General features: G+C 39.9%; 5 protein-coding genes across 5 annotated transcripts in view; all 5 read left to right on the top strand.

Annotated features, from left to right (window-relative positions):
* Positions 1 to 16,062, top strand: part of LOC145456733 (kelch repeat and BTB domain-containing protein 3-like) — a 120,243-nt gene that overhangs the window by 78,641 nt on the left and 25,540 nt on the right. The gene's annotated exons all lie outside the window — the stretch shown is intronic.
* The window catches only part of LOC145457593 (kelch-like protein 6), a 74,948-nt gene that overhangs the window by 38,818 nt on the left and 20,068 nt on the right, over positions 1 to 16,062 (top strand). The gene's annotated exons all lie outside the window — the stretch shown is intronic.
* Positions 1 to 16,062, top strand: part of LOC145432990 (uncharacterized) — a 299,451-nt gene that overhangs the window by 271,292 nt on the left and 12,097 nt on the right. The window lies entirely within an intron of this gene.
* On the top strand, positions 3,764 to 6,832 carry LOC145457331 (kelch repeat and BTB domain-containing protein 12-like). The gene has a single exon (XM_080335557.1). The coding sequence runs from the start codon at positions 4,095 to 4,097 to the stop codon at positions 5,721 to 5,723; it is 1,629 nt and encodes a 542-aa protein (XP_080191683.1). The 5' UTR covers positions 3,764 to 4,094; the 3' UTR covers positions 5,724 to 6,832.
* LOC145456907 (kelch-like protein 3) lies at positions 7,652 to 12,895 on the top strand. Its single transcript, XM_080335083.1, has 3 exons — positions 7,652 to 7,732; positions 8,643 to 8,707; positions 9,772 to 12,895. Exon 3 carries the CDS (start codon positions 10,886 to 10,888, stop codon positions 12,512 to 12,514), a length of 1,629 nt encoding a protein of 542 aa, XP_080191209.1. The 5' UTR covers positions 7,652 to 7,732; positions 8,643 to 8,707; positions 9,772 to 10,885; the 3' UTR covers positions 12,515 to 12,895.

Raw genomic sequence — 16,062 nt, 5'->3', positions numbered from 1 at the left:
CATGAACTCCCTATTATGACGCCATGCAGAAAATGCATTACAAACTTCCAAATCAACTTCACATTTGGTGTGCATTTCTCCAATAATGAACAAGGGTTTACCTTTTTGCGTTTTGGAATTGATACACATAAAGTTCTTATGTACTTGGCGGGCCGGTGTTCAAGAACCTCTGCTCTATACAGTCCAAGATGATTGGGTGATCATATGTTTAGTTTTACTGTTCTTATATCCAAGTTGCATTTAAGACGTAAAGTGATCAAGTCTATTTTTAATGGCTGTGCAATTATAAGATTTTCTTTCAGGCTTTGTCACCTGCCAAAAGACAAGACCTCTATATCAAGATTTTCAGGAATCGTGATGACTTATTCAGGTGAGTTGTGACATATCCAGATATGGATATTCATAGCACTATGCTATCTCCCGGGACATGAGCACACCAATATTTACACCCTACCTACGTTTACATCCAGCATTTACTCATTCCGAGCGGACAAAGAAATCATGCAATAAAAATTGCACACTGAGATCGCAGTAAATTGGGACGGAGGTAAAGTCTCTTAGCTGTCTCGAAAAAGTTACTGAGTGTAAGAATAACTATCCGCGAATGCATGAGCCCGTATGCATAATCAGAAAGGGTCAAATAAGTTACTCAAGTAGAAATGGCAATGCAAAGTTCACTCCAGTATAAGTAGTGAAGTAGAAGTAATGTTATTCCAAGCAACCCAGAAGTAGCCTACTACAGGTGGAAGAAGAATGTGCTGTCTTTGAAAATTAATAAATTTTGTAGGTAGTTTTGAGAATCGGTCATAAATACATACTCGAAACCTAGAATCTTGCTGGACGGTGCAGAGAGCTGGGTTTGTGTTGGTCTACCCTAGCTTCCAATATCACAAATTATATTTATCAATCGGATCGTGGTTTCCTAATATTGTTTCGTAGACTCTGGTTGAAAACCACTGTGTTCGATTGTGATTCAGTTATGTCGAAAGCTGATTTGTTTGTTGCATTAGCATTTCCGATGGATTGCAGCAGGGAAGATCCCTCTTCTGATTAAGATCGCTACAGATTCGACGAATAATGTGAACTGAGGCGGAGAAGTTTTAAGCATTCTTTAAAATGGTGTATCTACCAATACGAAAAATATTGAAGACCGCTGGTGTAGATGCTTTATCGAAATCCCTAAACTCCAATGCTGGTATTGACTGAACCCTTGAATATGTTGCGCAGATTGAGGAGAACCTAAACTGGCCCAAACCCGAGCGACGTTTCAAGGAGAGTAAGAATGTGGCAGCTCGAAGCAGCCAATCAACCGAAGAATTCGTAAAATTCTTACTCCAGATCCCCTGCCTGGGTCACAGGTTGTCACAACGACGGCATCAGACACCGACAGAATTTCGAATTTGCCATGAGAGAACTCATTACAAAAAGCGCCTCCTTCACTTTGTTGACATGTAGTGACCAGGCGAAGCACACCGCGGGCGTCAAGTAACAACCCGAGTCGGACCCCCAAATTATACAGTTGACCGGAAAAGGCAGAGACCGTCCAGACAGACTTGGGCAACTACATAATTTTACTTGTATAATTATACTGATTAGATTGAAATGCCAGAAATCTAATTCGTGTATTGTTTCCTTGCTCTAATTCTGATTTAGTTTGGGAAATGTTTCTATGCTCTAATTTTAATTCTAATCTATTTTCCGGTTTTCGCGTAAATGCTACAGAAGAACTGTATATCTCGAAACGAGCTAAGCTTGTGGTATGGACATTTGCCATTCTCGTGCCCATGAGAGCAAACCGATTTGATATGAACTGCTTGGCCTAAACCTGCCATATTACTCCCGCTTAGACGGAAATTAGGCTGCAGCCAATGATAGTAATGAATAATGATATAGATAAAATTGGACATCATTTTTAAATTCAATTCACTTGCACAGAGGATGAAAATCGCAATATTCATCTTTGTGATGCAGTCACAAATTGATACAATTTTTGTAAATATGCTATGATACTGGGACTGAGTAAATACATCGTCTGGTTTAGTTAAATTGTAAAATTGATGTAAATATAACCAAATGCTGCTTCCCACTTGACAAAATTGAAAATATTTGTAGTGTAGCTCAGCTGCATGGGTCGAACACATGATTCAGAAAGACTGCAAGTCCTAGTCCTTGAATATTTGACTGAGGGCATGTAGACTAGACACATGCTAATTGACTACTTCATAAATTTCGTTTCTGACCAATGCCTAGTAGTGGGGCGTTTTTTTGTTACCTAAAAAGAAAATTTTGACCTAAAAAATTATAATTTTGACTTTTTTTGAATTGAACAAACTGAATTTTTACCAACATTTGAACTAATGAATGCAAATTAGGTGTTTTCCCACATAATGTAAATTGTACCACTTATCTTCATTTCTGGTTGGAACTGGCTGTCCTAACGAAGGTTGGCCTGAAAAAAATGTTTTTGGCTTAGAAACAGGCAACTTTTTACTTGAACAAAAAAAATATTTCAATGAAATCTGACCCTATAAAGAATTCCAGTGGTTACATTCTGTATTATGGTAGAAATAATTAAAATTCTTTGTAGTACAACGGGAGATACTTTCCTATATTCTTGAATAGAAAGTGCATGTCCTTACTAAGAAACTTGCCAAGGCCGTTCAACAGCAGCAGTTTTTGGCTGACAACACTCAAGTTGTGCGTACGCTGCTGGTGACACACCGTGTTGCTTCATTCTAACAATGTTGTCTACATCACAATTTTTGATCATGCGTTTCTCAATATAAGGATGATGCAATGCCCAAGAAGTCTTTCTTCAGTTAGACCAGGGGTCTCCAACACGCGGCCCGCGAGGTCATATTTTGCGGCCCGCGACGTGATTTGAGATTTCGGAAGAAAGCTGAGAAAACCATTTTGTAATGCAGTGTGTGTATGGTCCGTGAATTTTCTGTGTATCAACAGTGATAACCTTCAATGCCATCAAACTATCCATTGGGATAGCTAGCATTCTGGTTGCATTTTGTGATATGATGATAAGGGGGAGCGAAAGTTTTCAGTATCATTGAGGGGGCGTGTCTAAAAATGTTTGAGAACCACTGGCTTAGGGATGCCCCACAAGATCAAGCTTTACGTGGAGATGGTCTTTCAGCTAGTAACGTATCTCGCTAGCCCCAATATCGAGTTCTTATTCGCTTAAAAGCGTTTCCAGTATCGTGCACAGCTCAGACTTCAAAATAAAATGAAATTAATGATAATGATTTTTTGTTGTATTTGTATTCCTTTGATAAAATATTACTTCTTTTGTTGTCACTACGCCCATTGCCTAAATTAAGTAGCACGGCGTTGTACTGACGTAGAGTTTTAAAACGATGGTAGCCTAGTTTATACCGATATTGAATTCATGCGGCCCGCGGCCGCTGCGAAATTTGAAAAGTGGCCCGCGACCCGTTTTGAGTTGGCGACCCCTGAGTTAGACAGTGGTTCCCAACCTTTTTCGACCAATCGCCCCCTTTTCAAGGTCAACGCCAATCATCGCCCCCCAAATTTTGTGTACCCAAAATTGGGCATACAAACTGTAATCACCGGCGGGTTGACTAAAATAAAAGGTCAAATTGTCGACTCGAATTGTGCTGGTTTGACGCGTCATCGCCCCCCTATCGCCCCCTCTGCTGTTTTCGCCCCCCGTCGCCCCCTTTGTCCATTTATGCCCCCCTGTCGCCCCATTCATCATTTTCGCCCTCCTAGACCGCCAAATCGCCCACGTTGGCAACCACTGAGTTAGGATATTGCGGCACATTGACCATAATACCATGTCTACCTATTTTTTTTCATTTGACCGTTTATGATTCACAATGAGCAGACGATTCGCCGTTTCCAATAATAGGCCTACCGACATTGCATAATCTACGATACAAACGAAATGCAGACGTCAAAAAAATGTTCACAATTTTTGACATAACGCTTCCATTTTGACTCTTCTTGACATGTGAAGAAAATTCGCCCTACTAATCATCTTTACTTCAATAACAGTGCTTGACTATATCATAATAATCATAGGATCATTCTATATAGCATATTGTGGATGATTGACAATCATGGTGCAGATTGTGTGTCCAAATGTAGAGAACCATTCAATGAAGATGATGGAAGAATTACATCGAATGAAGCAAGAGAACGATCATTGTGATTTCACAATTCAAGTAGGAGATGATGTCTTTTACACTCACAGAAATGTATTGTCGGCTGGTTGTGCTTATTTCAAAGCGATGTTAAAGCACGACACCAAAGAAAGTCGTGAAGGAATAGTTGTTTTGAAAGAGGTTGATTCTATGTGTGTGAAAAGCTGCATCGACTTCATATATTCGGGTAAATTTGAGATTCTTGATGAAAAGATGAATGATCTTTTACATGTCGCAGTCATGATGCAGTTGGATGACGTGAAACAAGCAGTATCTGACATTTTGGAGGGATCAGTTAATGTGGAGAATTACTTTTCCACGACAAATGTCGCCGATATGTATGGACTGGATGCCGTCTCTACGCGATGTAGAGCATTTTTACATGAAAATATCATGGAAATATCAAACCAACCTGAATTTGGAAATACTGAAAAAACTAACATCCTCAATTATGTGAAGTCTAAAAAATCTAAGTTATGTGAAGAAGACAAACTAACATTGTTGTTCAATTGGGTTGAAAAAAATGGGGAAAATCAGGAACATTTGCACAAGTGTCTGGAAGCGGTCAAGTTTGATAAAGTCTCTCCCGCATTTTTAGAGCGTCTTTTGAAATCAAACCAAATTATCAGAAACGACTTCGGATTGTACAAGTTGATCACAAGACATCTTTTAGAAGCTCCAAAAGAATCGCACAACAAGTATGAAGAAATTGGCGATGATGAATTGATACTTCTTTTTGATGATGAGGCAGATTGTATCCGATCCTTCAATCCAGTAACTGAGAAAGTAGAGAAGTTTCATGATGAGAAGTTTACGAATTTAAAACATTTCTCAGCGATTTCTCTAGACTCACATATCTACGTTTTATGTAAGAATAAATCAGTTCATCGGCTCAATTTTCAGAGCAAAAATTCAAAATGGGAAAAGATGAAAAATATGATTTGTGACCATGGATACTTTCCTCGCTCAGTTTCTTTGTCGGGATCAATTTTTATTGTTGGAGGAAGTTATACTAAAGCAACAAGTATTGTGGAAATATTTACTTACCTCCTGAATAAATGGATTCAACTAGAAGACAAACCTACAGCGATATGTGATGCAGGCCTCGTATCATTGAATGATTCCATCTATTGTATCGGAGGTGAAGGACCAGGTGGTGTCATAGTTTCATCATTCTGCAGATTCACTCCATCCTCATCAGAGTGGGTTGATCTCGACCCAATGAAATATCCTATTTGTGTGAGTGGTGTTGTTGCAGTTGATCAAAAGATTTTTGTGATCGGTGGCTGGAGAGGAATAAATTATGTCGACAACGTAGAATGTTACGATGTTGCTTCAGCTCAGTGGACTTCATTATCTTCTATGAATGATTGTCATTATCGAGTTTCTGCATATCACATTGACAAGTGCATTTTTGCAGTAACAGATGGAAAAACTTCTGATGCAATTGAAAAGTATGATATATCGCAAGACAAATGGACTATAGGGAAGCCAAAAGTCGATCAATGTTTTCCAATTTACAAATCAGTATTTGTGAAGAGATAGATTGCATTCAACTGAGCAAACTTGTGCAATTACTGGATTTTCAGTTCTTAAGCAAGTGCAGTAGGGTACTTCTAATGCAAATTAGTCTGACTTGGAGACAGAATCTGTGTTTGAAGTTCGAAATGGACAGTTTTCTACCCTCAAAACCCATTTTCTGGCCACGCCATTGTTATTAGTAGTGTTGACTCCAAGCTAGCAATAGCTGCAAGAACATCACACAACAGAACACCGGTATCACTATTCGCACCAAACTACTCATTCCACAAATTTGCAACTGGAGCTACTATTTGACCATACACCAACTCGATTAGTAGTTTGTACAAATCTGCAACTGAGACATGAATAAAAATATCAACTCATAAAGCTATATGCATCATACGGCAATTGCCTTCAAGATCGTGCATTTTTTGTTTCAAATCGGCAGAACTTTGTATCCGTATGGTCAATTTTTCATATAAACTACTTTTCGGTAGATTCGTATCATTTGATGAATGTGATAGCCATAGTAGCCAGTAATTTTGTGGAAACATTCTTCAAGACTTGTACAAAAGTGCATAATCATGCCAGTAATTCTAGTTGATGCAGCCCATCATATATTTTCTATCTTGCCCAATATAGATATGGTTGTTCATTTTGACGACTTGCACAATTGATCTCACTAGGGTTATATGGCCGTTATCAGGAGTTGGGAACCTATTGTTTACAGTAAGTCGTATAAGTTTTACCCTTCCAATAATTCGGTATGAAATAACCCACTGCATTCAATGATTGAATGCATGAAAATTTCAAAAAGTGTGGATGTCTTCCTTGTTGAGCCACTTTTTGGGCCAAGTTACAACTTTATGTCCAAGTACGAAATTAAATCGGATGTAATTTTCGTTTATCTTGTTGTCTTTATTGTGTGTCATTATTTTTTTGCTATCCATGATCAAGAAATCCGAATTTTTCCGCATGTTACTTAACAAACCACTTTGATTATGAGGCGACTATCGGCAACTAGTTATCTACCACATCTTCTTGTACGATAACCTGGTTTGAGCAACCTGTGGTGTATATAAATACATTCATTGATGTTACTTTTCATAACCACTCTTTTCAATTTTTTACAGTGGATTGCAATCAGGAGATCATAATTTATAACGTATCATTTCATAGTCTGGTTGTCCGATGTGAAATGGCTTTGGTGGTAAAAGAAGTTTGCATGACAATCTCAATCAGTTGGAATCTGACATGCATCAATGTCTGACAATTCATTTCGAGAGATGAAAGTGAGTAATTCTGAATTATCAATGATTTTGGATTCGATTATTTGCCATCAATGCTAAGACGCGGTGGGGTGTTTTGAAATGATACAATTATTCTCAATAAATTCAACTCAACCACGAGTAAACGACCTTATTTTGGGGTTACCATACGTTCTCCTTTAGAAAGGATTTTTTCTCCTTCTTCAGGTTTTTAGAAATGTCCTTCGAGGACTAATATATGGCCTCCTTTTGGGCAATCGGTCCTCCTTTACAGCTTTTACAGCTAGGTTAATGGACAGATTCAACGGAAATCGGCATAAATGACGTGAAATGGGCAATAGGAACGTTTGAGGGGGTTATTCGGGATTTAAATGAAAGTAAGTGGTGGCCTTTTTTAGTGAATACCACAAAATAAAAATAAAAAGTGGGTTAACCGGGAGTCGAGTAAAAATGATGAACTTTTTTTTTGTAGTGAACTCAACATAATTTCAAGTGAATATTGCAAAGTCGTCTGCTTTCAGTTTTCTTCAACTAACTTGAAATGATTTGGTAGGAGTGTCCTCCTTTCCGATTTCAAAATATGGTAACCCTACCTTATGTCCATCTGTAGCAACACGTCTGAACACTTTGGTTGACTATAAAGTTCGAATTTGAATCGTTTCTAACCCAATGTATCGTTTCTTTATCATCACAGGCAAGGATATTCTATTGATCAGAGTCAAGCAAGTTGCAACTTTCAAGCGAGTAGACCAATTGTCATTCAAGGTGAGTTTTATCCGGCTGCATATTTTCAAGCCACAATTAGGATGGACAACACATTCTATTCGCACCAACCTAGGTATTTAAGAATTGATTACTGAAGTCAACGTAATGACATCAGTTTTCAATTTGCTCCTACATTGAAGTAATTATCCCAGTTAGTAGAAACTGATTAAACCGTGCACCGACTTTCAAAAAGTCCAGGATTTCAGTCTGATTCCCATGCCTTATGCCGTAAAAACAGATTCTGGCTACTTTTTATCTGTGTGCATGTTGAGCTGGAAGAATATAGGCTGAGAATAGGGGACTTCCCTATTTTACCTAGTTAAAGTAACATAACATGAAATTATGCAGCTGTTGCGGTTTGGAGTATAACAAAACCTCACTATATAAGGCATTCCTAGTTCAGGATATCATTTCCAATTGGTTAGTATATTCATATTGAAATGAGCGCAAATATTTTCGGCTGACACTCGTCAGGGGTAATCGTCAGCAACTAGTAGAGAATTGGAAAGAACATTGTATATCAACAATCGTATCACAAAATATGACGTCACCAGCATGCAAGAGAGAACATTCAATGTACTATTTTTAGGTAGTACATTGTAGGACATTGTATTGTATGTACCATTGGCTATTCTCGTGTTCATAAGAATGAACCATGATTTGATATTGAAGGAACTTGGTTCAATGTTCAAGTTTTCGCGAATTCAGTAATTGTAATTCTAATCTAATTTGGACAAAGCTGTAGCTATAATTCTAATTTTATTATAATTTGGATATAACTGTAGGTAGCTATGTTTTTCATCCTACTCTTATTTGGAAAAAACTTTGTAGCTGTAATTGCAATTCTAATTCTAATCTAATTTGGACATGCTTAAAATTTTCCAGCTGCCCTAGTACGGTTCAAGTGCAGGGTTTATCTCCTGCCAAAAGGCAAGATCACGACATCAAGATTTTCTGGAATCATGATGACTTCAGGTGAGTTTCTGCGAAGTATTGTGACATATCCAGAATTGGCAACAGTGTTTCAAATATATAGCAAACGTTTTGTCCGCAATGTTGAAAGTTTCTGAATGAAATCCCATGAATAATCATATCACTATCCTACCTCCCTTGACATGAGCAGACCAATATTTACACTCTACCTACGTCTACATCCAGCATTTTCTTATTACGAGCTAATAAATAAATCATGCAATAAATATTGCACATTGAGACCGCGGTAAATCGGACGGAGGTAAAATCTCTTAGCTGTCTCGAAAAAGTTACTGAGTATAAGAATAACTATCCGCGATTGCATGAGCCCGTATGCATAATCAGAAGCGGTCAAATAAGTAACTCAAGTAGAAGTAGCAACGCAAAGTGCACTCCAGTACAAGTAGTGAAGTAGAAGTAATGTTATTCCAAGCAACCCAGAAGTAGCCTACTACAGGTGGAGGAAGAATGTGCTGTCTTTGTAAGTAGTTTTGAGAATGAGTCATAAACACATACTTGAAACCTGGAATCTGGCTGGACGGTGCAGAAAGCTGGGTTTGTGTTAGTCTACCCTAGCTTCCAATATCACAAATTATATTTATCAATCAGATCGCGGTTCCCTAATATTGTTTCGTAGACTCTGGTTGAAAACCACTGTGTTCGGTTGTGATCCAATTATGTCGAAATCTGATTCGTCTGTAGCATAAGTATTTCCGATGGATTGCAGCAGGGTAAGATCTCTATTCCGATTAGGGTTGCTACCGGTTTGATGTATTACCAAGATGGACAAGTCTCTAGGGAACTTTAAAATGGTGAACCCACCATTTTGAAAAGGATTGAAGACCACTGATGTCGTTTATTCTTGTGCCACAGTTGTTGGTATTATAATCATGCTAATGTAGGGTGTTCAAATCAGTCGGCTGATCTTGTATAGCTGCTTCAAGAGCAAACCAAGCACTAGTTTAGCTCTCTTAGATGCTATCTCGAAATCTCGTGATTTCAAAAAGACCTTTAAATCCCACGTCTCCAATGCCAGTGTTGACTAACGCCTTACATATTTTTCACAGATTGAGGAGAACCTGAACTGGCCCTGATTGGGCAACGTTTCAAGGGGAGTAAGAAGACGGCAGGTGAACCGAAGAATTCGTAAAATTCCATCCGCAGACCCCCTCCCTGGGTCGCAGGTTGTCACGACGACGGAATCAAGCATCGAGAAGATTTCATATTTTTGAAGGGAGAACTCATTACGAAAAGGGCCTCCTTCACTTTGTCGACATCTAGTGACCAGGAGAAGCGCAGTGCAGGCCAAAGTACCAATCCAAGTCGGACCTCAAATCAAACAACTGACCCAAATTGATGGACACTGTCCGGACAGATTTGGATAACTAAGATAATTCTAGTTGTCTAGCTTCACTAATTTGAGCGAAATGCCGTAAGCTGAATCTAATCTAACTTGTGAAATGTTTCTTATGCTCTAATTCTAATTTTATTTTGGTAATGTTTCCATGCTCTAATTTTAACTCTGATCATATTTCCGGTTTTCCGATAAATGCTGCAGACGAAGTGTAAAGCTCAAAACGAGCTAAGCTTGCAGATCAGTCATTTGCCCTTGAAATGTTTTAGCATTCCTTGGAGTCGGAGTCATGAAAACTATAGTGGTTGGAGTCAGAGTCGTGGTAAAAATACTGACTGGAGTAGGATTTTCTAATAATGAACTCAGCTGCTTGGGTCGAACAAACGATTAAGAAAGACTGCAAGTCCTAGTCCTTGAATACTTGACTAAGTGCATGTAGACTGGACATATGTTATTTGACTACTTCATATATTTCGTTTCTGACCAATGTTTATTAGTAGTGCCAGTGTGTTTGCCTGTAACTGTTTATGATTCATAATGTGCCATCGACAACGGTAGGCCTATAAACCAGGCTACAAGCTGTAAAATATCAAATGATAAGTTCACCGACAGTGCAAAATCTACAGCAAAAACGAAATGCGGACTTCAAAAAAATTTTGATGTTGTGAACAATTTTGACAATTTTTGACCCTACGCTTCACTTTTGACTTTTTTGACATGTCCAAATAATCGCCCTACTAATCATTTTGACTTCAATAACAGTGCTTGACTATATCATAATATTCGTAGGATCATTCTATATAGCCTATTGTGGATGATTGACAATCATGGTGCAGATTGTGTGTGCAAATGTAGAGACACATTCAGTGAAGATGATGGAAGAATTACATCGAATGAAGCAAGAAAACGATCATTGTGATTTCATAATTCAAGTAGGAGATGATGTCTATTACACTCACAAGAATGTATTGTCTGCTGGTTGTGCTTATTTCAAAGCTATGTTAAAGCACGACACCAAAGAGAGTCGTGAAGGAAAAGTCGTGTTGAAAGAGGTCGATTCTCAGTGTGTGAAAAGCTGCATCGATTTCATATATTCAGGCAAATTTGAGATTCCTGATGAAAAGATGAATGATCTTCTTCATGTCGCAATCATGATGCAGTTGGAAGACGTGAAACACGCAGTATCCGACTTTTTGGAGGAATCAGTTAATGTAGAGAATTACTTTTCCACAAGAAATGTCGCCGATATGTATGGACTGGATGCCGTCTCTACGCGATGTAGAGCATTTTTTCATGACAATATCATGGAAATATCAAACCAACCTGAATTTGGAAACATTGAAAAACCTAACATACTCAAATTCGTGATGTCGGAAAAATCAAAGTTATGTGAAGAAGAAAAACTAAATTTATTGTTCAATTGGGTCGAGAAAAATTGCAGACATCAGGAACATTTGCACGAATGTCTCGAAGCAATCAAGTTTGATGAAGTCTCTCCTGCATTTTTAGAACGTCTTTTGGAATCAAACCAAATCATCAGTAACGACTTAGGACTGTACAAGTTGATCACTGGACGTCTCTTAAAAGCTTCAAAAGCATCACAGAAAACAAACGAAGAAATCAGCAAAGATGATTTGATAATTCTTTTTGATAATGACGCAGATTGTATCCGATCCTTCAATCCAGTAACTGAGGACGTGGAGAAGTTTCATGATGAGAAGTTCTGGAATTTAAAGCATTTCTCGGCGATTTCTCTAGACTCGCACATCTACGTTTTGTGTGAGAATAAATCAGTTCATCGACTCAATTTTCAGAGCAAAAATTCAAAATGGGAAAGGATGAAAGATATGATTTGTGACCATGGAAACGATCCTCGTTCAGTTTCGTTGTCAGGATTGCTATTCGTTGTTGGAGGAAGTTCTCCTAAAGCAACAAGTGACGTGGAAATATTTACCTCAGCCGTGAATCAATGGATTCAACTAAAAGATAAACCTACAGCAATAAGTAATGCAAGTCTCGTATCATTGAATGAGTCCATCTATTGTATCGGAGGTAAAGGACAAGATGGTGTCGAAGTTTCATCATTCTGCCGATTCACTCCATCCTCATCAGAGTGGGTTGATCTCGAACCAATGAGATATCCTGTAAGTGGAAATGGTGTTGTTGCAGTTGATCAAAAGATATTTGTGATCGGAGGGTGGACACCAGGAATGAAAGTCAACAACGTAGAATGTTACAATGCTACTTCAGCTCAGTGGACTTCTTTATCTTCTATGAATGCTTGTCGCGATTGGGTTTCTGTGTATCACATTGACAAGTGGATTTTTGCTGTAACAGATGGAGAAACCTCTGATTCAATTGAAAAGTACGATATATCGCAAGATAAATGGACAATAGTGACACCAAAAGTGGATCAATGTGTTGAAATTTACACATCCATATTTGTGAAGAGATAGATTGCACTCACCCGAGCAGACTTGTACAAATTACTGGATTTTCAAAATGCAACTCAACCGAGAACTAGAACCACTCACTTTTCAAAACTGGCTACTAGAATTACAATTCACATGCTTTAAAAATCCGTAACTGGCAAATAAAAACAACTTAGTAGTTTCAATTCTGAAGCAACTGCAATACTGATAATGTGAATTACTGAATTGTAAATGAGCCTGATAAGTGAAAATATCAGGGATAGAATCGGCGTTTAAAAAGAATTTTAATAATAGTTTGAAATGTACCGTTTTCAACCCACCCAATTACTGTGCCAGTGTACCGCTGTTGGTATTTACACTAATATCAACACTACAACTATTCGCTTTCAAAATCGGTAATTAGAACTAGTCTTTAAACAAACATGTATGTCTACCTATATTTACTAAGCATATCTAAGGATGAAATACTTTTCCGACAGCCTTACAGAATGGAAATAAATATCACAACGCAGAAAGAAACGTATTGCAACGAAATGGTAAATTGCTATCCTTCCCCCCCCCCCTAGCATTTCAGTCTCAAGTAAGGGTGAGGAAAAGGATGACTAGGATCTGTAGAGAGAGATAGCATGGTTATCTATCTCCCCTCCCCACAGACGAGTCTTGGAGTGCCAAGGCGATACTAGCACAAAAGACAGTCTCTCTCAAGGATCGACGACAGCGTGTCGTGACCTGGGCAATGGATGAGATTCTGACAGTCCTGGCTTGTTGTATGGCTGTAAGCGAGCCAGGGCCAGCGGTGGCCGTGGGGTCGTCGTTGCAGGAGGCTCGTCGACATCATCAGGCAAGTTTTCCGGCTGAGCGGCTGGTTCTGAGGCAGCAGACGGTGTGGTATGGACCTCGGGGTGGCCGGTCGCAGGTCCAGGATCCTGAAGCGGTGTCGTTGTAAATGTCGGGTGTCCGGGCACTGAGAATGGCGTAAAGCGGCGCAAGTGTTGTCGGTTTCGTATGGTTACGCGGCCAGACCCGTCAACGCGAATGACGTACTGGTGATGCTGGCGCACCTCGACGACAACGCCAGTTCTCTCCCAGCGTTTCGGATGGTTCCCAACTAGATTCTGCAGGTAGACATGGTCACCGACTTTCAAAGCAGGCAGCGTCTTGGTGTGTTCGCTCCATTTTTCGTATTCGCGACAGTGTCGCCGTGCCATGGCAAGTTCCCGGTGGGCTACAATTTCTCGCCATGATTCATGGGGTACGTAGCGCGCATATGGGATCGGGATAGCATCGCGAATAGGGCGTCCAAATATGATCATCGCAGGGGAGACCTTAGTCACCGGGTCAATGGAATTGCGGTACAGCAACATAGCTCGTTGGAATTTGTCGACATCCAATGAGCCGCCGCTGGATGTGTTGTCCATGAGCATCCGTTTCACCGTCTTGACTGCAAGTTCGGCTCGACAGTTCGCGTGTGGGTTGGCGACCGAAGATACTCTGTGGGTTACGCCCAGAGGTGGTCAAAGTAGTCAAGAAGGCTACTCAAGTAGAAGTAGAAGTAGCGACGAAAAAATCTACTCAAGTACAAGTAGAAGTACTTCTTTCATGAGCAACCTGAAACTACTTGAAGTAGAAGTAGAATTGACTGACTTTAAAAGTACTCAAGTAAGTAAGTAGTTGTGAAAACGATCCTGATTGGATGGATTATAAAAAGGTGCAAATTGAGCTATGTGATAGGTGACGAGCTTGATTCATATTGATGCATACCAGCAGGTATCCAATTTTTGATAGCATAAGCATTCGTTCACATCATGGGGTGAAAATGATAGTATTGATAAAGAGATGCGATACTAATCCTCTGTTTTCTCGAACAACGCGTCATGGAAAATATCATGGTATGGCGCCATCTCCCTATACGGCCCGTAGTTTAGTCGAAGAGCAATATGGAGAAGTTGTATAGGATACGGTGCAAACACTTTGCGCGATTAGTAAACGTTAATAAAAAACCTGGTGGACCGTAAAAATGCCATATTGTGTAGCTTTATTTTCAGAAATTAAAGGCATTAGGCTACTGCACTTGCTTTTATACTTCAACATGTATGTTATTCGGACAAAAGAACTGATAATAATTATAACTCAAAGTATATGATACTGGGAATTGAAAGTGAAATATAAATACTACTTCTGCTAGCAGAATATGTATTTCATGTTTTTAGTCCAGAAAGTTTCAAAGGTGGTATGCTAAAACAGCTCTAAAACTAAAAAAAAAGTCAAAGTCCACTCTTCCAGATTAGGACACGCCATGGACAGGACATAGATATGCTAGATTACGATATGACAAGAAAATGCTAGATTGCGAAGCATCAGTTTCAAACGTTATGATGAGCCATATAAACTGTGATGAATTATTTCATATGGGTGAAGGGCGATAATGTGGTGTGAACGGAACCACGCCAAACCGCCACCTAAATTATATTCACTGATACTGTCGTGAAATCAGACTGGTCACTCCGTATCCACTGCGCGCGAAGCGCGACGAAAATTCTGTGCTTTACTAAACTTTTATGAAAATTAAATGTTAATACTCCGTGAAAACAGTTCCGAAATTCCTCAGGCTATCTTCCTGATTGAAAGATTGAACTACTTCTACTTGACAAACTGAAAATAGCGAGAAGTAAGTAAGTAGATCACAAAATATTAAGAAGTGGAAGTAGAAGTAGCGAAAATCAGATCTACTTGAGTAAGTACCAGAAGTAGGGGAAAACTACTTGAGTACTTCGAAAAAGTAGAAGTACTTCGTTACTGACCACCTCTGGTTACGCCCCACGATTTCAAGAATGCCTGGGTCTTCAAAGCAGTAAACTGTGGCCCGCCATCAGAAGTCAGCTCTTCTGGAATGCCAAAAGTCACGAAGGTTTGCCGTAGCTGCGAGATGAGTCCATCGGCACCAGAGTTCGAGTGACACGCAATCGGCCAGTTAGAGTACCGATCAACAATGACAACATAGTCCTTGCCATTGTGAGAAAAGTAATCACTGCAGATCATCTGGAAAGGGTACTCTGGGCGTGTCAGGACGGCTGGAGGCTGCATGGGGTTGGATTTCGCGATCCTGTGGCAGTGACCACACTGGTCTCTAATGCGAGAGATGTCGACTGTGATTAGTGGCCAAAAAACGGAGTCCCTCGCCCTAGCATTCATGGCAGAAGTGCCCTGATGCCCGGCATGCAACGCGGTCAGGATCTCATGACGCAGACTCGAGGGTATCACGATCCGTTGTCCCATAAGAATAACGCCGTCCACAGTGCTCAGCATCGACGAGAACCTGTGGTAAGGACGCAAGCTAGCAGGCATGATGCGGAGGTCGGTCGGAAATCCTTCACTGATATACAGGTTCAGCTGCTGAAGGTCGCTATCAGAAGAGGTAGCTTCACGTACCATGTCCCATGTGACAACCGTCGTCGAGGCCCGAAGACTGGCAGTAACGGCAGCCACGGTTGAAGCATCGTCAGCAAAGTCTGGCTCATCGTCGATCAGTCTCGGAATCTTGGACACGGCGGTAGGGCGGCGCGGTGTGAGAT

Source organism: Botryllus schlosseri, chromosome 1 (genome assembly GCF_051294905.1).
Source record: "Botryllus schlosseri isolate E-star chromosome 1, Bs_hap1, whole genome shotgun sequence".
In the NCBI taxonomy this organism is placed as follows: domain Eukaryota; kingdom Metazoa; phylum Chordata; class Ascidiacea; order Stolidobranchia; family Styelidae; genus Botryllus; species Botryllus schlosseri.
Note: the sequence above shows the minus strand (reverse complement) of the source record. Positions and strands in the feature narration are given on the sequence as shown.

Excerpts from the sequence above, each read along its gene's own strand:
- LOC145456907 (XM_080335083.1), top strand. The coding sequence starts at position 10,886 with ATGGTGCAGATTGTGTGTGCAAATGTAGAGACACATTCAGTGAAGATG.
- LOC145457331 (XM_080335557.1), top strand. The coding sequence starts at position 4,095 with ATGGTGCAGATTGTGTGTCCAAATGTAGAGAACCATTCAATGAAGATG.